Source organism: Rhagoletis zephyria, unplaced genomic scaffold (assembly GCF_001687245.7).
Source record: "Rhagoletis zephyria isolate East Lansing unplaced genomic scaffold, Rhagoletis_zephyria_1.1 Rzeph_scaffold_00027, whole genome shotgun sequence".
NCBI lineage: Eukaryota > Metazoa > Arthropoda > Insecta > Diptera > Tephritidae > Rhagoletis > Rhagoletis zephyria.
The window spans coordinates 78,927-103,469 of NW_016157111.1; the positions used below are offsets into that span (position 1 = coordinate 78,927).

The window sequence follows — 24,543 nt, forward strand, 5'->3', positions numbered from 1 at the left end:
AAGCAAAACGTTGAAAATTATTGAAATCGGACTAAAATAACGGCCGCTTCTCATATAACGGTAAATTTCAGAAATGCTTGAAACTTCAATATTTCGAAATTGAAGGACGCTAATTTACTCAAAATTGATACACCCCGGCTTACCATCTAGTGGAAGGTTTCGGAAAGGTGAAAAAACATATATTTAATACTTGCGCCGGGTATTTAATGTTCGGCTCCGCCCGAACTTAGACTTTCTTACTTGTTTTTTTTTTTTAGTTTTTTGTCTTGATTATTCACTTCGCGGATGCTTTTTCAGTATGAATGCGGTCATTTTCAATCAGTAAGATCAATTACGTTTCTATTTTATTTTGATATTTTTTCCCCCTCAGTGTAAGGGTCGGTAAACACGAAAACCTGTTATTGCAAAAAACTCCAGAAAAGCGAATACAACTTATCTTCTTTGGATACCTTTCGAGAGATATACTAAGCCTCATTGCGTTGATATTGGGCACGTTTAGAAGGCGCAACAGCTCAGTAACTCTTGCCATTGCACCTTCTGAACGCGTTGTTTTGTACTTCTGATCAACTGAACAGTTGCGTGTTAGATGATCGTAATATTTTTCTGGTCATCTGAGAGAACATGTTGTTGAGAGTTGAATTTGACAGCTAATGCATCAAGCCGTTCAGAAGACGCGCAACGATCACTGATTTTTTTTTAGCAACGGTTGCGCTCAACTGCTGCGCCTTCTGAACCTACCCATTTTTGTAAAGTACCTTTTGAGTTTCAGGCGTTTAATTTTGAAGGAAATGGAAATTTTCAAACTCTTTCCAAAATTGTTAATTTTTATTCATTCCTTTCAGCTGATAAACTTTGTAGAAGACAACAATTAAAAATGTTAGGATGAAGGACAATTTTATAACGAAACATAAGAACGGCCAAATCTGACAGAAAATGTTAAACTTTTGACAAATTTAGTAAAAGTAGCCAATTTTGAAGGAAATGGAAATTTTCAAACTCTTTCCAAAATTGTTAATTTTTATTCATTCCTTTCAGCTGATAAACTTTGTAGAAGACAACAATTAAAAATGTTAGGATGAAGGACAATTTTATAACGAAACATAAGAACGGCCAAATCTGACAGAAAATGTTAAACTTTTGACAAATTTAGTAAAAGTAGCCAATTTTGAAGGAAATGGAAATTTTCAAACTCTTTCCAAAATTGTTAATTTTTATTCATTCCTTTCAGCTGATAAACTTTGTAGAAGACAACAATTAAAAATGTTAGGATGAAGGACAATTTTATAACGAAACATAAGAACGGCCAAATCTGACAGAAAATGTTAAACTTTTGACAAATTTAGTAAAAGTGTGTGTTTGCTACAATTACCCTTTCAGTTGAAAATGTGTATTTCCACATAAACAGCAGGAATTTTTAAATTGAATATTAAAAATTAAGTCAATATTTTTGGAGTCCCAAAGGGCTGTTTCAAAATGTTCAAATGGAAACACTGATCGTAGTCTTTTTGCCCTTAATTTTAACATTTCTGAACCTGTGTTAAATATTATTAATACCAAATGTTTTCGGGGTTTTCATTTGTCACAAATTTTAAGTTAAAATTGTTTGAACGATTGTAAGAAATTTGATTTAAACTGAGGATTTGAAAGCACAATATACTATGTCTCCATTGCGAGATTTACCTGTTAGATAAATGCAGTTGTGAAACATAACCGTGGAATTTATAAATTTAAAATCGCGAAAGATGTAATAGAAGTCAGTCTTATAGTAAATGGGCGATTTGAATAAGAAGCATACTTTTTTAAACTAGTACCTCTAATTTTATAAGAAGCACAAAGGTATGAGAATATTAATTATTTACTTTTAAAACTACAGAATATTAAAAATTCGCTGAAAGAATAAGAAAGTTAATGATTTTTTAATTGATTTGCTTTCATTGCTCGCAACTGTATGTCGAAAATACATACAAATATCACTTTAGTAATGAATGTGAACTTGAGGTTGCCACGCCCAGCGAATTGCATTTATTGATCAATATTATTGAAGATTTCATTTAAATCTACCGCCTTTCGAGATTTAATTTTGTATGCTAATCCTCAAAGGATTTAGTGTTAAATCTCATCAAAGCACATAGATTACATGTACTGGCTTGAGATGAGTGTGCAGGGGTGCTTGTTATAATTAGTTAGATTTCCAAGAGTTCCTGGGTTCAATTGTTATTTGACGCGACTGATAAGGTTTGTTCCACGAGTTCGCTCCAAGTTACACTAATGTGTTCCACCAGCATACAATATAACGGTCATTTACAGAAATACGAAATCTGTGATAAATTAGTACATAACTACAACCTAATTTATTCAAAATGTGGAATTAATTCTTAGCAAGAGATATCATTATAATACTATGTCTCCATTGAGAGATTTATCCATTAAGATTTAATAAATCCAGTTGGTAAATCACAACCGTCTCCATTACCACAACGAGATATGTTTGACGTTCATATTTTTAAATATTTGACGTTTGCTTATGTATGATTTTATAAATACAGTTGCGGACATTGATGTACAGACAGATAAAAGGAAGGTACCAAGCGGAATTTCATTATATGAATTCTGAATATTATTGGCTTCTTATTCGTGGTAAATATGTATGTATAATATATAGTTTGGAAAGTGTAAAGAATGGTACCATATTCCGAATAATTTTCCCGAATTTAAGAAAAATTATCAAAACGGTAAAAAACATTTGCGGAAAGAAAAATGTTTGTAGAACTCTCTTATTCATAGGAGGGAACCGAAAATCCAATCGTGGGCCTTTGGCATATCATGAATATGAACTGAGTTCTAGAGGATGTTCGGTGCAATGTTATCGAAGCAGAACCATTACCGAAATTTATAAATTTTTTGTCGCAGCGCGTAAATGACTTATAGAAAGCGGAGAAGACTCTGCATGATATTACTATAAAACATTTCTTCTAAATTTTTAGTTTTTAAAATAATATTTTCTTAATTTATTACAACCAAAGTTATGTAAATATGTATTACTAATTTTCCTCCCAAACTAACAAAAATATAAAAATCCCTAAAAATACGAAAATTCATGTTTTTATGATAGGCTAGATTTCAATGACCTCAACTGTATATTGAAAACACAAATGTCAATTGACTTATGGCATGTGAATTTGTGGTTGCCACATCCAACAAATTGTACTTATTGATCAATATTATTGAAGATTTGACGAAGATTTAACTTAAATCTACTGCCTTTCGAGATTTAATTTTATATGGTAAATCTCAAAAGATTTAACGTCAAATCTCGCCAGAGGGGTAAATCTTCATTAAATCTCACAATGGAGACATAGTATTACACATTTTTGGAAAATGGGAGTGACATCGCCTACTTATGACCACATATGTGTGTCTCGGTAACCGTTTTATCAATTTCTACCAAACTTAGTATAATTATTGTAATTCATACAAAAGAGCAGAATGTCGAAAACGTTTCCAATCGGACTAAAATTATGCCCACATTTCATATGACGGGAAATTTCAGAAATTAAACAATAGGTAAATTTTTTCTAAACTAGCGAAAAAATAACGCTCAACTCGGGAAAAATTTCTTTTTAGCTACTTAAGCAACCCTGTTGGTATCTGGCAAGAAACATGTCATTAGTTTAATGGGATTTAGATACAAAAACCAATGGAAATGAGTAATTATGCGAGGTATTTGTGTAATATATATACTTATTTAAAACATAAATCATGTATATAAGGAAACAAAAATTTCGCTAACCACTTTCCCATCAACAATTCACAATAGAGCAGTTTTATCACATAACAACCCTACGCTTCACATAACAACCCCACGCTGAATTCAGATATATAGCCGAGTTTGTGTTGTTGCTTTGCATGTGTTTCGTCATTTTACCGAGTGTTCTTTTTTAGCTCGGTTGCAAAAGAATGCAACTTAAAAAGCAATAAGATTATTATGGGTTTTTAGAAAATGGGCGTGGCATCGCCCACTTATGAGTTGTGAGTTTTTCTCGGTAATTGCTTTATCTTTTTCTATCAAACACGGTTGAGTTATTTCATTAATACATTATCGAAGATAATATAGGGGAAAATAGGGGGAAAAAACTTAACAAATTATCGAAATTGGGGAAAAATTTGGGAAAAACGCAATGGTAGTTTTCAGAAAAGTGCTAAAAATTTATTTAATACGTGCGCCGGGTATTTAATGTTTTGCTTAGCCCGAATTTAGACTTCTTTACTTGCTAAAAATGTATTTAAATATTCTCTTAACTTGAATTTAGCCGAAACTTTAAAAGGCTTCCTAAACTGCAAATGGCAACTATATTGAAATTTTGATATCTTTCTGCTTTTTCTTTTATTTTTAAATCAAAGAACGTAGATAACACAGACCGTCCGAATTCGTCCAAATCTCAGAACCTGTTTTCACGCAAAATCAGGGAGGACTCAAACATAAGTTAGTTACCCTGGTGTAACGTATACAGAGCGAGAACGTTACGATTAGAGCGCGCCAGCTGGACTTGTAAAGGCATCCGGTAAACTAAGAGCCAATTTAAGATTAAAATTTAAATGGGACTTAGATTTAATTTCGGCTTGTTATTTAAATCACATTTAGTTTTTTTGGGTTTCAGATCAACTTTATTTAAATATGTCAAACAAGTGGCAAAACTGTTGATTCTTTGTTTGTTTACACTTTGTGCTGAACATTAGATTTTTGTTTGGTACAAACACAGGGTTGCATATTTCCCAAAATGTATTTTTGAAGTTCATCAACAATCTCTACTTAAACGAACAGTTCCCGCTTGCATGTGGTAGTGATTGCTTCTGCTGGTTGCGCTCAGTGTTCGGAGTTTACTCAGAATATAGTAGATTTAAATCGGGTTTTGAAAAATTTTGAAATCTTTTCCTCTTGACTCCAAACCTACCCCGATTTTTCACTCACATTCTGGCCGCTTTTATGGCAGTTAACCCACGGGTTTCAGTAAAAAATTTAAAGTAAAGTAAAATTTCTGCATAAATCGAAAATATTTAAGTGATTTCCTATTTTATACAGCTCAGTTAAAGTTTCGAGAGAGTGACGTAGTGACGTTTTTTTTAACTAGTTGTTCATGCAAAATTTTATAAGTTTTGATTCGCACAAAAGCCTAAATAAAAAATGCAAATCTACTACAGATATTATGGGGCATAATCATAGTCCTCAGTTAGAGCCAACTTTAGATAGAGTAATACTAAAAAATGAGCGCCCACTTTATTTTCGTGTGTATCCATAGTCAGTCTAGTAGGCTGACTTTCAAAACGTATCAATACAATGTTTAGAAACTGTTATACTGCGGTATTCAAACTGTTTGTACATGCAGAGTTGCGACACATTGCAACCATATACATATATTGCATATTTTAAATATTCAATATTGCAATGAAAAAATTTTCTGAATTTTCCATTTTTAAAACACCAATGGTAACCAATAACAAACGAAGCATCGACATTGTTTCTGATGCACTGATTGCTCTAGCGATGCGTTTCGATAGTTTTCGGTTGCATTTTGGAAGAGCATACATTGCCAATATTTTGTAGTTCGGCGTTATGGAACATTATACTTTGTACGTATTCAAAGAAATTGACGTTATGGAAGTCAGCCGTACTATGTTCTACCAAAAGCCGGCTTCGACACAAAATTCTATTACAAAAGTATTAAATTGGGTTCAGAGCCGGGTTCAGATGCCGTCAGTCGCTTCCTTATTTTTTTTGTATCGAACCACGAAAAAGCATCTGTGAAGTGCAGAAGAAAGCGGTTTGGTACATGTCTGTACATACATTTCTATCGCTTTAGTGGAGAAACGGATCGTCAAAGTATCCTAGAATGGAATCGGTAAACGGACAAAAATCCGCATTTCATCAACTTTTTCTCCTTTTTCAAATTAATTTTCGGATTTGTTCTGGCTCGGTTCTGAACTAGAACGACGAATCCGCATTTAGTTAATATCTCGTACGATACTAAGATAATCGGGCAGGCAACTAATTTGGACTATGTATGCATATGTATATATGTATGCATTGTGAGTGACACAGTCACGTGATTTTATACATCGTGTCACGCTTTTTCGCTCGTGAACATGAGCGGCTTCAAAAGATTATGACGAAACCTCCGTGATCGTGCGTAATTGAAATCTTTAGTGGCGTGAACGTGCGTGAGTTACATTTTCCCGTCAATCATATGTGTATGTATTTTTCACCAAAATAAAATCGTAGATTTACTGTTTCATTTTGAACTAAAGTTTGAGTGGCAAAATTATTTGTCTGAGGATCTGTTACTTCTAGGAATCCTGTAATATTCATAAAATGTTGGGCATCTGTAAGTTTTCGGGCCAAGGATGATATAATACGAAACTCTTTTTCTCGTGAGAGCGCTACGAAATTATGCATTTTCATGACATCTCGCAATATTGCCACAGCAGCGAAATGCCAATATGTAATTATTGACCAAATTTTGGAGAGTTTATTTTATTTGACAAAACGAGCAACAATTTTTGAAGTATCTTCTTTATTATTTAAGGTTAAAAACTCCAATTTAAAATATCTTTTTATTATTCTTAACTATTGTTCTATCTTTAAGCAAGGTTTTTTTAATGTGTGTGCTGGAAATCCATTGACATTAAATCGGTGCATTTTCCAACTTTATTAGGCTGACAAGTCAGATTAAGTTAGATTTTCGAAAGAAAAATGGGAGAGTATCGTATCATCTCATTCTTGGTCGGGTTGCCTATGATTAGGCGCAAAGTTTAAAAAATTGCGTGGCTTTACGGATATGGGAGAATATAAGTTTTTTTTTGTAAAGCAAATATTACTATAGAGATAGTAACGGGTAAATTTCCCAAAGCCATTGATTAATGTGTGCAAACATTTGAAAAGCGTGTGTCAGACGTGGCAATATTTTCAACTTTTCGATGCAATTCTCTGTTAAATTTAAAAAGAGGAATTTTATTCTCCAGTGTGAACAGCCAGAAAAACTTTTCTGTCGCTTTTCGGAAATCAGTTTCAGATATAAAAGTTGCAAGATGTTGCTGCAATTAAAAGAACGAAAATCGATTTCGAAAATATATTTGAACTGGTTCGAGCAGCACCAGCAAATTTCATTTCTGCTGCAAGTGCTGTCAAACTTTCAAACGCTTTCATAAATTTTCCCTACAATTCGCCTTTCGGAAATAAAAAATCTTTTTTAAACACACTTTACCTGCAAGGTGTAGCTGCTCATGCAACTGTGTTTTGAAATTTTTCAATTTGACACATTTTCGAAATATATTGCATTGACATGTCTGACACGCTCTTAACAATATATGTGTTATATTATTTATATAAAACGCAATTTATATAAATAAAATTTTAATCAATAAAAGTTCAATAAAAAGCGGGCGCGATTAAAAAACGAGGTTTCGTGAGCGTGCGTGTATGTGGGCGAAAAAAATTTTAGAAAGATTCACATGCGAATACATTTTGCCAGTTAAGAATTTTTGCCAAAAATATTAACAACATTTGATAGTTTAGAGACCAAATAATTTGGAAAGAATCAAATCAGCTGCTCTACCGAAACTACCTGTTTAATATGCCTTAGGCTCCTCAAATGATCTTATTTGTGCGAATAAACCTCAAATTCTGGAATGTTTAAAAGCCAGCATTTGTCAATGGTCAATGTTTAAAGGCGGTCTAGAAACTGCAAAACTTTCGAAAAAGAAATGTAACTACTTATAAGGACTCTCATGGGCCACTGCCTAAGTGGATACATGAGGCATTATCGTAGTTTCTGGAACATGAAACAAATTGATTTGCATGACCTTTTTTGCTCCTATCAGGCTTTAAGCACTCTTGGAAACTGTCCTTTCAATGTTTACAGAATCATATTAACCTGCCCTATCCTAAGAACGTTTTAAATAATAATTTTTCAGGTTTTCGGGAGTTTCTCATGTTATATGAATACCTCTTTTATCTTTTCCTATAAGAGCTGCAAAAATATTGACGGTACTATCGATGAGTTTCACTTTGCACAACTCTCGATTGCTTTCGGCCCCCTGATAGCATGAATCTAATCCTTCACACTCACTTGTTATGAAAGTGCGAATCGGATTAGATCCGTGCGGGTGGCATCCGTCGGATACCGCAATAGGCATGAATGACCAGAAAAATAGCTTTTATAGATTAAAAAAGAAACGTTAACATATCTTTTTGTACAATCTTCATATCAACAAGTAATTTTTAAGAAAAACACAAAACCGAATTCAATTCTCATATAAAAATGTAAGATTATCGTTAATTTCTTCACCACCTGTGAAGTAACATCTTTCCTTTAAAAAAAGAGTTATGGAAATCGGTTAACGTGGTCCAAAGTAATACGGTAACATAAATAAAAAAAATATTCCGACCAATTTATAACCTTCTCCTTTTTGTGAAGTCGATTCATGGTGAAACGAATACAAAAGGTGGCGCTGATTGTGATACCGCTAACTCTCTCTTGAAAATTTTGACAGACACATGACGTCAGAAGAGATTTTGTGTATTGCCTGTGTAACATACATATACATATACACTTGCAAAACATACACATACTGATAGATCTCTCTCAGCTCTCTCCTCGGGCAAATCTGCGATGACGTCATATCCACGTTACTCTCCCGAATTTCACATCAATTAGCGTAACCTTGTATTCTATCGGACTTAGGTTCATGGTGAAACGAATATCGGCCTTGGAGTCGGTTAAAAATGGGCACCAACGTAACGATGCTATCGACAATATATCGACGTTTTTAAGAATAATATAATAATAATCGTTTCCATCGATAGGTTTGCCGCTCTAATTCCAAACTAGTTCGATCACGAACGAGAGAAAGCCTTGAGACCATGAATTTAGAAAAAATTGGTTTTTAAATAAACATACATATGTAATAGCGTGGGCCGAAAATCCGCTTTTTTTACAATTTTGATTGGTATTAGCAAAAATATGGTTCATTATGCTCTGAAAACAATCTGTGTGAAAGATGACAATTTTTGGTCAATATTTTAGGCTCGCCCATCAAAAATCATTAAATATATTAGTTAATGCGTTTTTTACTTAAATTGCAGGTATTTTTGAAAGTATTAATCCTACATAATTTGGTATATGGACCTTTATTGTAGGGAATCGAAGTAAGCTAAAATAATTTTTTTTTAGCACTTGAACTTTGATGGACTTGGGCGAGCCTAAGATATTGACCAAAAATTGCCATCTTTCACACAAATTATTTTTGGAGCATACTGAAGCATATTTTTGCTATTTCCACTCAAAATTCTAAAAAAGGCGGATTTTCGGCCGACGCTAATATGCAATTCATACACTAATGGAACACAATAAAGGTACCTTATTAACTTTATTTAAATCAATTTAATTACACGAGCCTTTGTTATTCGACAATACTTATTACATGTGTTTCATTTCAACACTATAACCTGAGCCTGCACAAAATATACTCGTGTGAGCATGAGCTTTTTTAGGTCCACGCCCATTTCAGATGTACATATGCGTGAATCTTTCTCCGGAGATAGTTAACGAAAAAATGCAGAAAAATCGTTTTGTATGCATGACTTTGAAATTGATATATATGGATTTGATGGAGGTTAGTAAAGTACATAGCTAGAAATGAAACTTTCCCGTTAATTTTGGTAATGTATTTCTTGATAATATTCGATAAAGAGGCGCCAGGTGTTATTGTATGGCAGTAATTGTACAAATGGGTCATTATTTTGCAAATCGTACGGATTCAAGAGAACATACTTTTAATGTTTTAAGAGACACTGTTAAATCTGCCTGCGGTTTAAGCTTAATTTAAACGCTCGAGCTAGCTGGTTTGATCGAATCAAATGAACGCAGTTTACAGGGTCTAAGCTAAAACTGGCACTGCAAATCTGGTCCTTAATCACTGAAACGCCGCCACTCTGATGTACGCATACGCACAACGGACATTGATTTATGAATATACTTTGCCATAGATATGATTGCGATAAAGTTGTCAAACTCATACCATCTCCAACAATTTTTATTCATACTTAAAAGCATTTGAGTTACAATGTTCACTGGATCACAAATTAGTGTTTTGTTTTTGTGCTACGGATGGCTCTATCCATTCCCCGAGTAGAATCGCTCGCTGATTCCAAAAATGGAGTTATTTTTTTTCTATGGATAAGTTTTCGAGATATCTTCAATTTGCCATTATTCAGGTTAAAACAAAAGTAGTTCCACTTAATCACGCTTATCTTAAAATCAATTAATTGTAATATGTAATACGAAATACGGCAAACGAAATTCCCCATAAATCGCAGATACATAACTTTCCGATCTTACTAACAGTTTCTGAGAAATTAATTAATCATTCCATATTTTTTTTTGATGAAAAAATTAAAGAAAATCAAACTTTAATACGAGAAGGATCAAAAAACTAACACTTGTGTTAAAGCCTCTTTAGTTACAAAAAAGTCAAGCTACTAATGAAAAAGATCGATGGATAAATAATGAAGTAAGCAGGAAAGAATGTTACTCATACGCCATGTACACTCTTTCCTGCTTAGTTTCATACAAAAATTTCTGGCGCATTTTATTTTAACCACTTATTCCTTTTGTTAGTTATAAATCACCGTGTATGGTAACGGGCAAACCAAATTCTCTTATTCTACTTTACTTATGTATCCTTCCACTTGGATTCTTTTGCTCACTCGAATAAAGTGCATTATATCGAAAGGTCGTATAAGTTTGTAAAAATAATAAAATCGAGTCGTTTGAATAAAAATTATTAAAGAAAAAATTTGAATCAAAATGACTGGCTCTTCCGTGCTAAATATTGAAAAGTTACGAGGAAAATTATGACAGTTGGAGTCTTCAAATGAAGAGTTTGCTCATAACCATGGACTATTAGGAAACAATTACAACTTCTTGTCCAGAAAACGCTACCTTGGAGGTGAAAAATAAGTGGCAGGTAAATGACCAGAAGGCCTTAGCAACGATAACGTTGTGCATTAAGCCACCGGAGCTACTGCATGTGAGGCACTGTACATGTGCGTCTGAAGCTTGGAAAAAGCTGCATGAGGTCTATCGCGCGAAAACTCCATCAAGGAAAGTCAGCGTATTAAAAAGTTTGTTTAGATTTCAAATCAAATGCGGGGAAAAAATGGCAGCTTAATTAAATGAGTTTTGCAGCATTGCGGAAAATCTGAAAGAAATAGACATCGCCGTACCAGAAGACCTCGTATGCATTTTATTGTTGTGCACTTTACCTGACGACATGGAAAGCTTTACAGTAGCAATAGAAAGCCGCGATACTTTACCGACATTGAGTCAACTGAAGGTCAAAATTTTGGAAGAGCCGCAGCGTCGTGGAAATCGTTCAGACAGTAGTGGAGCGGAACGAGTGTTTTCAGTGAACGTGGGTAAAAAGAAGTTGAAAAGAAGTGAGCAGCAGAGTAATGCTAGTGACAGTAACAATAGCAACAAGAATGCGGTTCGTAGGCGAAATGTGCAATGCTATGCATGTAGCCGGCGTGGTCACATTAGAGCGGAGTGCAACATCAAACCGAAAGCACAGGTGATGAGCGCGTTTGGGGAGAAGCTAAGCACGAATCAGTGTTGCCAGTAACCGGGTTAATAAAATCCCGTCTATATACAACCTAAATCCCGTTTTATACTAAAGATATAACAGAAATACCGCGATGTATGTATCTATTATACATTAAATGCTTTCGAATGAAAAATGCAAGTACTTATTTTTGCGACTACCTCGAAACTTTGTGGAAAACACCTAAAAAAAATCTCCCTGAAAATTTGAAACCTTAATTTTAACAATAAGGAGTTAAGGTGGGAGTAAGGATAACGCCGCAATGGACACTTTTGTAGAGCATTCAATTCTGAAGAAAACCCATCATTGACCAAGATTATACCTTAAAATGCTTCTGAGCTGTAGTGTTGAAATAAAAATCAAAATTTACGTGTATTTTATATCGGAAAACTTTGCACGCCTTGGACGTGTACTTAATGTTAATATTAAGGGTTAAAATTTTCAGGGAGTTTTTTTTTAATGTGTTTTCCATAAAATTTCGAGGTAGGAGTGAAAAAAACAATAGTCACCAAAACAGCACCCCAAAGGTACATAGATATGCAATACACATAGGATTTATATACATTAAGGCGGGTCAATTTTTCTTTGACTATGCGCGTATAGCATAAGAGGGTTCTACTTATAATTCGACGCATCTTTGCCGAAGAAACCATCGGTCTAAAATCAATTAAGGGTTTGCCATATTGCGAAAATGGGCTCAGAGAAAATGTGGAAATTTTTACTGTTGTGGCCTTTGGTGGAAGTTTTAAGAAAAAGAGAAGGGCAGAAATGGATTCCTCATACCCAAAAATCGCTATAGCATGTTTTTGTACAAAATTTATGCAATTCTTTACGATACTTCATTAAAGTGCAAAGAAACCTATTTTCACAATTTGGCAAATTCCAAATTGATTTTAGGGCCATGGTTTCTTCGGCAAAGTTGCTTAGAATTACACATATGTATGTATGTGCAATACGCGCATAGTCGAAAAAATCTCCCATACAATTTACCCGCCATTATATACCTACATATTTTACACAAACAGCCTTTTCATTCGTTTTCGCGTTTAAATTAATCAGATGGCTGACATTTCATTAGTTAATCTTAGTTTAAACCAGCCAGCTCGGGTGTTTAAACCATGTTGAAACCACAGCCGTGCACAGAAAAACTCGCCCTAAGTCGCACAATTAGGCTGTTTGTTAAGTAAATTAGATTTGACTACACATATTTAATGCTTTTTCGCATAATCTATTTCTCTTTTTCGTTTTGATGTCAGTAACCATTGAACTATTTACTGCCTCTTTGTTAACGACTACCTCCCAAACGTTTGCCAATCGCAAATTTTACTATTTGCATTATCAATGAATACAAACACTCAAAATACTTTTCAGAATCTATAAACTCAAAACATTTGAAAAAACAAGCAATGATTGGAAATTTTTGCAATGTTTTCAAAATACACAACTTCTCGTGTTTCCCACACGTTTTTCTAACTATGTATGTCTCTTTATTTTTCCCAATTACTTTCTGTATAACTCATAAACCTGCTATTACAATTCATTTAAAGTGAATGAAATTCCGCTGATATGGTTCATATGAACGGCGTTAATTACCACATTACTCTCCGCGGAGTACTCTTTGTGCCAGACTTGTTCTAATAGTTTGTCTGTTAGCAAAATTATTAGTAATGGCTACTATGTAAATTTCGGTAAAAGCATGGCTCGCGTGACAGACGATGGTGGTGAATGTTATTCTAAAGCGAGTTTAGTTGCAGGAATATTTACAGTGCATATGGAACAGATACAGGAGCGCACATTTTCGATGATTGAAACGGACAAAAGCCAATTATGGCACCACAGATTCGGCCATTTGAACTATAGAGATTTAGCAAGCCTTAGCAACAAAGACATGGTGCGCGGTATGAAAGTGAATTTACCGAAAGCCTTATCCTGCATTACGTGTGCAGAGTGTAAAATAGAAGTTTCGTCGGTTAAAATTAATAGTGACATTTTTACAAAAAGTTGCTTAGATCTTGTACATTCGGATATTTGCGGTCCGATGCGCGTCTCATCTCAGAGTTGTTCGAGGTACTTTATAACCTTCATAGACGATATATATATGGATATATTTTTTGAAAAATAAATCGGAAGCGCTGAGCGTGTTTAAAGACTTTGTCGTACGTTCAGAAAATCAAACGGGTCTTAGAGTGAAAATGTTTCGCAGCTATAACGGTCGAGAATATTTGAGTAAAGACTTTAGAAATTTTTTAAAGTTGAAAGGTATTCATCACCAACTGACGGTCAGTTATACGTACGGTGACCATCCGTCCTTTATTTTAAAGGGCAGTCCTTTATTTTAGCCCCCTGTCCTTTATAATTTTTTTCAAAATAAAGGACGCCTTTTGTCCTTTATTTCTTAAACTGTCCTTTAAATCGACTCTGAATTTTTCAGAGTTAATAATTTCAGAGTTGCTAAATTTTTAAACGCAGAATATGAAAAATAAAAATATCCCTTATAAAATATAATGAAAACCTTCGCCAGTTTGTTTCGCACACCACTTAAGGGGTTCTATTTAATCGGTAATCTTTGTACAATCTATAAAGCACAGGGAAAGTTGTGGGTAAAAGTGCACTTTAGCGAAAGTAGGCCAAATTTATGAAAAAAAAATTCAAGAGGGGTACCAATCGACGCGTTTTAATGCAATCAACAATAATCCGTGACCGGAAATTCACATTTTTAATTCATTAAAGACTTATTCGCAAAAAACACTTGCACTTTTCGCACTATGTTTTGATGAATTTGACGCAAATAAATGGAGTAAATTAACTCCACTGAACACATATTCATTAGTTTTTAAACATTTGTGATGTTTTAAGTGTACACTTTCGCGAAATTCTGTATATAATAGCAATATTCTGATGGTGAAAATCCGCACAACAATATTGCGTAGTTGGGGCCTGTGCCAAATGATAGAAAAGAGAAAATTTTGACGGATCAAAGTAAAAATCTGACATTTCTCGTGGTGAATAAGAACGTCAGAATTTTACCTAGCTCATGGGGCTAGGTAAAATTTTGACAGCTTATAACCATGTATACACATAATATTGCTTGGCGGTAATAAGGAGTGAACATGAAAATGAAAGCTGAAACAGCATAAAAAAAGCGTACGTTACTTGCAAATTATAAAATAAATATAAATTTTAAGAATTTCAGCAACACACAAAAATAAAGCTTTCGCACGAGCGTTTGTTTGGTTTTTCAACTGTCAAAATTTAATTGGCACAGGCCCTTAATAAAAATAACATGGAGTAAAACTAGTGTTGCCACTCTATTAAAAATAAAATGGAACTAAATTGCTGCTGCCACTCTATTAAAAAGTTTTTGTGCATCCAACTCCTTTTTGCGTAGGCGGCCTTCGGACCCTCACAACGTAGAATTCTCCTTTCTGTGTTGCCAAAGAAAAGGGGCAGAACACCTTTTGCAGAGAACACCTTTCTGCGTAGGCGGCCTTCGGCCGCGCTTAGCGATTATAAGCCTCACTACGTAGAATTCTCCTTTCTGCGTGCGAAGAAAAGGAACAGAAATCCCCTTTTCACAAAAGTATATTTCTTGTGCATTATTTGGGTGTTTTTAAAGTTGAAATACAAATTGTATTAATAGAGTGGCAGCACCAGTTTTCCTCCATCTTATTTATATTAACTACACAAGATTGTTGTGCGGATTTTCACCATCGGAATGTTGCTATTAAACACAGAATTTCGGGAAAGTGTACACTTAAAACCTCACAAATGTATAAAAACTAATAAATACGTGTTAAATTAAGTTCATTTATTCCACTCATTTGCGTGAAATTCATCAAAACATAGTAGTATTAAGTACTACTATGTGAGAGAAAAGTAGAACAACAAGGAGATAGATATGCAGTATATTCCCACTGCGAAAAATGGCGCTGACATATTGACTAAATCTCTCACAAAAGAGAAACACAGAAATTTTTGCAAAATATTAAATTTGAAATTTTCATGAAATGTAATCGTTAACAATGTAATGTTATCAAGATTTGGTTTGAGCCGGAGTATGTTATTTATACATCACCCTGTGTTGCAACGGGCAAACCAGATTCTCTTATCCTACTTTACTTAGGTATCATTCCACTTGGATTCTTTTGTTCACTCGAATAAAGTGCATTATATCGAACGGTCGTGTTTTTTTATTTATCCATTTTTTTTTAAGAGACCAGGCTTTAACACAAATAACAAAAACCAGAATGTAGTACCACAGCCACAAGCTATTTCGCTAGCTACAGCAGCTACATCAGCATACCACACGACAATCACAGCTGCATATTGTAGAGAATTTAGGATATTTTAACTTTTGACAGCTCTTGCTACATACCACAGCCGCACCATTCTGGTTAGCCAGTTACACAGAAACTGTTATTTTTTAAAGTTTTCACCTGCACTCAGAAAAAGCAAGAAAACTGTATCCTTATTTTAGAGTTCTTCTTAATATTACGAAAAATTTACTCAATTTGAGAAGTTTTTCCTTAATTTAGGTTAATGCTAAAAATAGGGCGTTATTAATTTGAGGTAGTAAATTTACTCAATATAAGTAATAATTTCTTCAATATAATTATAATTTCCTTAAATAATTTTGAATTTTGTCAGTGCTGTTAAGACAAATCGAAGGTTCGAGTCCGGTTGGAGGTAGTTAGAGTAGGGTATGTAAGTCGGCCGCTGCGGCCGAAAATAAAATTACAAAAAAAAAAAATAAAAATAAATTCCTGCTCTGGGACTCGACCCTTGCATTTCTCGAGCAAAATTACATACTTATTCCTTTCACGGGGGATGAAATGGCAAGTCAATTTTTTTCCCTAAAGTCTAAGGAATTGTGTTTTCCTTAAGCTGAGTCAAATCGTTTACTCATATTAAGGCAGCCATGTTATTGGAGCCATTTCAAGGTAATATTTCCTTAGATGCTTTCCATTTCCAGACAACCGGTCAGGTACGAGCATGATTTTTAATTTCGACCAAACTCAAATACATTGTTTGTTGGTCCAAATAATGAGACACGTATTTTTTCTTTTGGCTCGGAAAAATTTTTCGGCCGAATTAAACGCGATTTTGTTTTTCAGGCAAAAATCGATTATTCGAATTGACAGTGAGAATGTTTTTTTAAAATGCCCATAACTTTGTCAAAATTTAATAGATTCCAACAATGTTTTTACTCAAATGTCAGTAATTCTTGTCACTTCAAGATAGAATGATATAATTATTGATTTTCATTATTTAAAATTTTTTATTTAACAATAAACAAAAAGTGCAAATTTTTTTTTAAATTTAATTTCTCAAAAAGTGTTTTTTTTTTTCTCTCAAACTTTTTTACCGGGAAAGAGACACTTTGAACTACAATCAACCCAAATCTCTAATAGCGAAGATTTTTTTTTCTGAGTTATGATTTTTTATAGAAAATATACGTTTTTGTGGTACATACTACAATATTCTTATATTGTTTAACTAAATGGAACATATGTAAGTAATATATCAGCAAAAAGTACAGCCGTGATCATTTTTTGTGTATCAAATAGATATTAGAACACATTTTCCACCATACAGTTTCGAAATACAAAATCACTTTTTTCCGATTTTTATAATCGAAACTGTATGGTGGAAAGTGATGAAAACATTCTCACTGTCAATTCGAATAATCGATTTTTGCCTGAAAAACAAAATCGCGTTTAATTCGGCCGAAAAATTTTTCCGAGCCAAAAGAAAAAATACGTGTCTCATTATTTGGACCAACAAACAATGTATTTGAGTTTGGTCGAAATTAAAAATCATGCTTGTACCTGACCGGTTGTCTGGAAAGCATCCTTAGAATAATATATTTACTCTTTTCCTAGCATCAAAGAATGTTTTTTCAGAGTGTGTTAAAGATCAATTTTTCATAAAAAAAGTGGAATGATTAAGTAATTTCTCAGAAACTATAAGTTCTATCGGAAAGTGATGTATGTGCGGTTTATGGAGAATTTCTTTAACTTTAATTTGCCGTATTTCGTATTATGGTTGTTTAATTAGTTGGTAAGAAATACGTAATTAAGATGAACAAATGACTTCAACCCTTTTACCAGAGACATACTAATATAAATACATACATAAAATTATAGTTGTGGCTTTTGGCAAAACTTCTCTTAGGGCCAGTTTTTCAGTGTAAGTTTAAACTTAGATCACGTAAACTGCGTTTATATTTAACAGCGGGCTGAAATTTCATTGACTATTGGTTGAAATCAGCTATCTCGAGCGTTTGACCTAAGTTTAAACCACGGGGAGATTTAACCGTGCACTGAAAAACTGCACTCAAGCAACGAATATGCTAAGTGAATTCATGCTGTTTTGCCAAAAGTACACAGATGCATATTCAACATACATATGTATATGCTTAAAACCTACAAATAAAAACTCTCACGTACGTTTTCTATCATTAGTGTGATGCTGTGATGTTTATTGGGAATACGAGTACTTATGTTGCACAGGTTAGCCTGGTTACTGCACGGATACGGTGCCATCACAAAGCCAATCGGTGTTTTCCCCCTTCAGAACAGAAGCTTTACACGAAGCACTGCGGATTGAGCTGTTGCCACTGCTGCGCTTGGACGAAAACAATAAGCACTATGTGTTGATGAATGTTAAAGGTGGATGACATGGTGACACTGGCTAACTGACGAGCTGGATGCTCTGACCACTTGCAATAGTTATGGCTTAACCGGCATAATTTTTTGCTGCACGGCACATATGTACATATGTACAATTAAACTGCTACCTTTCCGCATAAGTACACACAATTAACTTACTTTCGGTTTTTATAGGCCCTATTACTGTTATGTTATTCGAATTATAAATTTAGATCAACTCTTCTGTTATCATATCTAAATGTGCATAAAAGATCGCACTTAATGTTTTGAATAAATATTGTTAAAAGAACGAATTCGCTATGCTCCACATCCAACCAGGAATATTCCGTCTTTCAGGGGTTTCGTCTTTTAAGCGAAATTATACAAATTATCGCAATTATACATATGTATTTCGTTTCATTCCAAATATAAATATGTTTTACGAAAGAATGGAAAGAAATATAAAAATTATAAGAATCAAAATTTATAAATACATTTGTATGTACATATGTATATGCTTGTATAAGTAAATAATTGATTTGATTGCTATTCAAGGGTATTGAAGCGACTAATGCAATTCTACGAATCTAAGGTAACTACAAACATACATTTATATTATCATATAGAGATGCTAAGGATAATGGGCAGTGGCTGCAAGCATTCAGCGAATACAAAGTACTAACTACTACACGATAACTACAGAGCAAATAATTCGCTAAGCTACTGCCAATACATTTATAACTGATAAAACGAATATTTGTATGTATGTGCTATATGTATCTTAATGAGTTCTACTCTTTACGAGCTACAAAAATAAACAGGTAAGTATGTATTAGCGTCAGGTATGTAACAATGTTCTGAAGATCCTTTCCGTATTACAGAAAAATAAAAAAATAAAAATGTACTCATAAAACACATGTATGCACATCGTAGACTAGATTTAAATTAATTCTCAACAGCCATAGAATTCATGTGCACACCCCAATGTATGTCCGTATGTATGTATGTACTTGTGCATATACATCACAAAGTATTACATACATATCTACGTGTCTATGTAAGAAAAAAATCAGGCATTCGATTTTAATGCTTCAAACGCGGTAGTAAGTCTCGATTTCTTTACCAAAGTGTTAAACCGTTCTGGGTTATTTAACTATGTATGTATTCATGTACATATACATATTTATATGACAAATATGAACTCATCCACGTTTTTTAATGTCTGAAAAAAATAAATTAAATAAACAAAATCTATATAAGATATTTTAAATTGCAAATCAAATAAGTGCAGCATCATGCATTCCATGTGTAATCTATGTTATTCACTTGCTTTGTTCTAAATGAAAAGCCCATACTTACATAAGTACATACGTATGTACACATCGTCACCTGAAATGCAACATGACGTAACGAACATAAACATCGTCACTGAAATGGAAAAAGTCGTGACTAATAATTTTTTTCTCATGAAACGATGTGGAGAGTTGTAATTCGATGACATCCGTCATATCAATCAAAAAGTGAATTTTGAATCTTTTATTAGTTACGACTTTGCATTTCAGCGACGATGTTTGTTACGTCTTTTTACATTTTAGGTGACGATAGTATGTATGCATATGTATACATATGTATAAGAAGTGTGCTTTTGTTCGTATATGCATCATAAACGTAATAGCAACATATACCAATTATACACTCTAACTACTTTAAAACATGCATAACAACTTTTACTCCGTTCACTAGCTGACTTGGCGAACCTTGTGCCACCTCAGAATCAATAAAAGTTTTGTTAATTTATTAGCTGACTTAAATCCAGTTTGTTTTATTATGATAAAATGAATACTCACAATGAATAAATGTACAGAAATCAAAATATCTGGATGGATTGCACTCGGGTCGATTATCTTCATTGAAGTACATTACTAGAGTTCACTCCTTAAGGCAAAACTGTGCAATGCGAAATATTCGACAGTTTTTTACAAAAGAATATATGTCACCGTTTTGCACTTTTAGTTTCGCACAAACGCACAGCTGAAACTCTGACTGAAATACAAGAAGCGATACCAATCAGCTGACTGAGTTGAAAATGAATTCAATTGAAAAGGGCAGAAGAAAATATAAGTAATTTTTAATCGTGTTTTCGTTTCTACCAAAAAATATCGCATTTTGATTGCCCCTTTCGTTTTTCGTGTTCAATTCTAAAACAAGGGCAAACGGTGAAAAAATTTTGTGTTCGTCTCTTAAAATTTCACACTCTTGTAAGGTAAGGTACATTTTCTGCCTTTGAAGCTTTGTCAGGGGAGATGGTTGCGCTGAAAATCAGACGGTTGCTTAAAACGATAATATTATTAAATGCGTGAGCTGGACAAAGACATTGAGGCAAAAATATGCCCTTTTACGGGGTTGAGTGTAAAATTTTGCAAGGGCAACATTTTTTGGTAAAAACGAAATCACCATAAGGAAAAAACTAAACCGACTTCAATTCTCATATAAAAATTTAAGAATACGGTTAATTTTCCATTATCCGATGATCGGATCTAAACCAAATTAGAATGGGACCACCTTTGAGGTACCGCCTTTCCTTTAAAAAAGAAAAAAAAAAAAGTAGAAATCGATTAACGTGGTCCAAAGTTATGCGGTAACATACATAAAAAAAATATTTCGACGACTTGATAACCTTCCCCCGTTTTGAAGTCGGTTACAAATAAACAAAATTTTACTTTTTTCATTTTGTTGCGCCATAGTATATATTGTCGTAAAGGGCTGTTGCCATTGGAAATTTAGCACCGTTCACGCTTTTGTGCAAAACAAATCGCTGATTTTTGCCATTGGCATTTTCGCATCAAAGAGTGAACTGTTTTATTGTGATATACGAGGTGCGAGAACAAACAAAGCGGATGGTTTTCTCATACGTGAACACGCTACGTATAGGTGACGGTGAGAGAAACATTAATTTTCTAGACTCAGGCCAAAAACTCTCAAGGATTGGCGTTGTGATTTGTTGATCGTCACGCCAAATGCAAGCCGAATCGGAAATTGAATTCGTTCAAACTCTTGGGATTATCGGAATTCTCGTATTACCACTTCGTCATCTTTGAAATTTCCTTTGAGTATCGTCGCACGAATCACATTGACCATGAGTTTTCTCACACCAGTTATCAGTGAGCTGAAGTTAGGTGAATAGAAGTGAGTTTAGGTGCGATAAGATGAGTTGAGGGTGAAATGAGGTGGATTGAGATCAGTAGAGCTGGACTGAGGTGCTTTGAGGTAAGTGAGCTTTCTTTATCTTCATCCTCATCCTTTGGTTGTATCATTATCTTTATTCTGTTCTTCAACTTTGTCCTTATATGAAGTATTTATTTACATTTACCTTCATCTTAGTCTTTGTCCTTATCTTTGCGTTTATCGTTTTTTACCTTCACCATATTAAGCTAATCACATATATTTACAATTTAAAGCAATTAGAACACGTTTAATATCGAAAATGATTAAGATAGTAGACTAATATGACCTTCTCTTATTTTCCTATTCGGCTTTGTTCACTATTAATTGCGAAATTGTATTACCGTCGGAAATCCGCAATCTTGTATTCTATCATTCTTGGTAGGCATATGAGCAAATCTCACGAGTTCTTACATTTTTCGAAAAAAGCGTGTTGGTTGTATAAAGAACAAGATTCTATCGCGAAGATATACTAAAAAGCAGGGATGAAAAATTGAAATTTCAGATTGTACCTAATATCATAAATATATTATAAATTTTATTTAAAACATGAATACAAAGGATGGATGTACTTTAAATATGATTCGGTTTTTTTTTAACTGAGCCTATATCCATAGATTATAGTTTAATGGGAATCGGAGAAACGTTGTTTTTGTCTAATTATGACTACTGAGAAATATTGGCGAAAAAGACAAAAAACACACTTTGCGAAGTATACTTCTTTATCCAGCAACAACACGAAAAGTCTGCTAATTTATAATAATAATAATAGATTGCCGCTTACACATATGTTAGTGTTTGGCCGAGCTTTTCCTCCGATTTGTGGCGCGCGCCTTGATGTTGTCACACAAAGCGGAGGGACCTACAGTTTTACGCCGACTCCGAACGGCGATTGTTTTTTATGAGAAGCTGTTTTTCATGGCAGAAATACACTCGGAGGTTTGCCATTGCCTGCCGAGGGACGACCGCTGTTAAGAAAAAACCTTTTTTATATTTTTTTGCGATGTTTCTTGGACCAGGGTTTGAACCCTGGTGCTGCGGAGTGAAAGCGCGCACTGCATACCACTACACCACAGCGGCCGACATGCTAATTTATCCGATTCCTTTTAATAGGTGCAACAAGTCTAGAGAAAATAATCTAATTGCCGTAAGTAACTTCGAAAGCATTTTAAATATATTTCCAGTAATCAGAAAGCGAATATGGGTCAATAATAATAATTGTACCTAAAATCTACTGACTGTACCTAATGTACCTTTAAGTCATCAAACGTCGGAAAAAGGTACAATTGTACCTACTTTTTCATCCCTGCTAAAAAGTAAAAATAACGCCTCGTGCTCATATGTATGTATCAAGGATGTTGCGAATATTTGCATTCGCCTACGTTATGCGAATGATTCGCATCATTTTACACATTCACATTCGCATCAAATGATACGAATATTTTGCGAATGTGTACATGGGCAGAGAGTCCACTCTAATGTTGTGGCAGCGAAATTACTTTTTTGAAATATATATGTCCCTTTTGAACTTTGACTACTAGATTAAAACACTGTATAGGTTAAGCCCTCGTTAAATGTTGTAATAATTTACAAAATTTTTAAGTAATAAAAACCAAGACTTAAGTTGATTCTAGCTTTTTTTAAATGTTATTCCTTACATTCGCATTCTCATTCCGCAAATTTGTATTCGCTTTCGCGAATGTGGAAAATATGACATTCGAAACTTCCCTAGTATATATGTACTAGTAGACCCGGCGAACTTCTTCCGCCCTAAATATTTATTTTTTTATTGAAACTTTTTGGTCCAACATTTTCACCAACAATTCAGGATTCGATTTTCACTGCCTCATTCACCTGCTAAGATAATGGCTTGGTGGTCATTTGCCGCTTTAAATAACCTGAGGAAAGTGTTATATCCGTGAAGAAGTTCTGGAAATTCTCCAACTGTGCAGCATTTCAAAGCACGGTTATTCGCAAAACGAAATAAATTTGAAGAATTCGTTTCATTCACTCCCTGACGGCAACAATGATCCGGTTCTATAGTGAATGTCCTAGAAGCTTTACAGTATAATTGGTGGCAATTTCAAAATGGGTACGAATCATTGTTCTACAGAAATACAATATACATACATGTACTTATTTCAGACGAAATACCTTAAAAGCTTGAACGCATATTGGAAAATCACATCCATTGGGCCAATCGGAGGAGAGTTCGATATACTTACGGCGACCGTATTAACCAACGTAAAATAAAGGAAATTTTTTTCAAAATGATAAAAGTATCGTAATTTAAATCAAACATTTACTAGTACATTATATTATCTAATTGTACAAGTTTCCCTTTTTTAAAGACGCTTGGATTATTGTCTTTTTATGAAGGCTTATAAACCTAGTAAGAGACCAGTTGAGCACGAATTTTGAAAGTGCGGAAAAAGTAGCAATCTTGAAGAATATCGATTCTCCTGTTCCATTTAATAAATGTTACATAATAAAACCTAATTGAAAGCAATTGTAGGTTTCCTCCGAAATGAAGAATAATTTCACAAGAAAAATTTGAAATGCTATAAAAAAAATTGAGTTAGAAAAATTTTGGGTTGCAGTTTTATAGATCATTAAATTGTAGTAATAAATGCAAATTACAAGTAGCTAAGAGATTGCGTTGATTTTTAATCATTTTTTTCGATAACACTTCGAGCACACCTGCATGCGAAATGGGAAATAAATGCGTTTGTTTTATTTTTAAAAATCAACGGGAACTCCTAGACACCTGCACCTTGCCCTTAATTATTATAAAATTTAATGGTCTATTAAACTGCATATACCAATTTTTAATAAAAACAAAAAAAAATTTTTTTTGTAAAAATTTTTTATAACATTTCAAATTTTTGTGTGTTTTTTTCATTTTGGAAGAACCAAACAATTGCTTTCAACTGGTTTTTGTTATGTAACATTTATTAATGGAAAAGTAGAATTCCTTTTCTTTAAAATTGCTACTTTTTCTGCACTTTGCACC

The 24,543-nt window shown here is 33.8% G+C and overlaps 1 protein-coding gene across 8 annotated transcripts in view; it reads right to left on the reverse strand.

Annotated features, from left to right (window-relative positions):
- Mmp1 (Matrix metalloproteinase 1) overlaps positions 1-24,543 on the reverse strand; it is a 404,544-nt gene that overhangs the window by 15,525 nt on the left and 364,476 nt on the right. For 2 of the 8 annotated variants that reach the window (XR_001847613.1, XR_001847615.1), the window contains exon 7: positions 18,108-18,674. The exons of 3 other annotated variants lie outside the window; for them this stretch is intronic. Coding sequence is in view for 3 of the 5 variants with exons in the window: in XM_017616726.1 (XP_017472215.1) it covers positions 20,302-20,351 (50 nt within the window). In the remaining 2 variants the exon portion in view is untranslated. Of the gene's footprint in view, positions 1-18,107; positions 18,675-18,805; positions 19,531-20,174; positions 20,352-24,543 lie in introns of those variants that run through there. 3 more of the 8 variants (XM_017616739.1, XM_017616752.1, XM_017616726.1) reach the window with 2 other exon arrangements.